At 33.5% G+C, this 965-nt stretch overlaps 1 protein-coding gene across 1 annotated transcript in view; it reads left to right on the forward strand.

The window, feature by feature from the left end:
- LOC117122388 (serine/arginine-rich splicing factor 12-like) overlaps positions 1-396 on the forward strand; it is a 4,425-nt gene extending 4,029 nt beyond the window's left edge. Inside the window, exon 6 of the mRNA XM_033267939.1 lies at positions 234-396. Within this exon, the coding sequence (XP_033123830.1) occupies positions 234-381 (148 nt within the window). The 3' untranslated portion in view covers positions 382-396. The remainder of the gene's footprint in view (positions 1-233) is intronic.
- The last annotated feature ends 569 nt before the right edge of the window (positions 397-965 follow it).

Below are 965 nucleotides of genomic sequence, written 5' to 3' on the forward strand. Positions count from 1 at the left end.
ATATATATTAGGAGGAGAAGAGTGAGCAAGAGTTACAGGAGAGTTTCTAGGGGTGTAACCGGTCGAAGTTGCCGGCTATTAATGAAACCCCTGTATACATATGAAGAAATTAAATAGCAATTGACAAAAAATGTCAGTATGTTCAGCTTTAATAGTTTTGTGATTGCTTTTAAAATTACAATTCATATATCTTTTTGTTAACAATTAAAATCCATATCCCCTGTGTTTTGCAGAGGAAACAGGCGTCGACAACGTAAATCATATTCACGTTCTCGATCACGTTCAAGGTCTGTTGAAAGGAAACGCAGTCCAAGGCGATCATACAGCAGGTATGGCACATTTTTGTTGATGAATAGTACTGTAAAACCACAGAAACATTGACGAATTTTGCAAGTAGACTGGAATTGGGGAAAGTTTAATGTCGCGAAATATAGTTTAATCAATCAAACTCTTTGAGCTTGAATCGTTTTCAAAAATGAGTTTTTTGGTCATTATAAATTACTGAATTACACCAAAAATTAATTTCAACTTTTTTTAAGATGATAATGAACAATAAACAGCAGGAATTGTCCGTAGAAATTGGTGTTTCAACTCGTTGATGGCAAATCAATGCTTAAATATGGGGAATCCCTACAAATTGCAACATGTTTGTAAAACTTAGCACTTAAAAATGTTTTTTTTTTTTTTTATTATTTTGCTTGATTTTATTTATTTATGTATAAACTGAATAGAATGTATTTCAGTTACTGAATCAATAGTCTGACCTTTAAATGCTGATGTTGAGCCCAAACATTTGTAAATTCTAGGCCTATTCTAACCTACTTGATAGGTATGCAGGAATGTCAGTTTCTGATCAGCGAGGTTTTGATCATTACTCCATGTGATTGCACATGTGCTACCACTAGTTTTAAAGTAGAAACTATACAGATAGGTAGGCTTATGCCTAGCTTTGTGTAGCCTTAGAC

Source organism: Anneissia japonica, unplaced genomic scaffold, assembly GCF_011630105.1.
Source record: "Anneissia japonica isolate Jap-2015-1 unplaced genomic scaffold, ASM1163010v1 scaffold288121_len269371_cov247, whole genome shotgun sequence".
Taxonomy (NCBI): Eukaryota; Metazoa; Echinodermata; class Crinoidea; order Comatulida; family Comatulidae; genus Anneissia; species Anneissia japonica.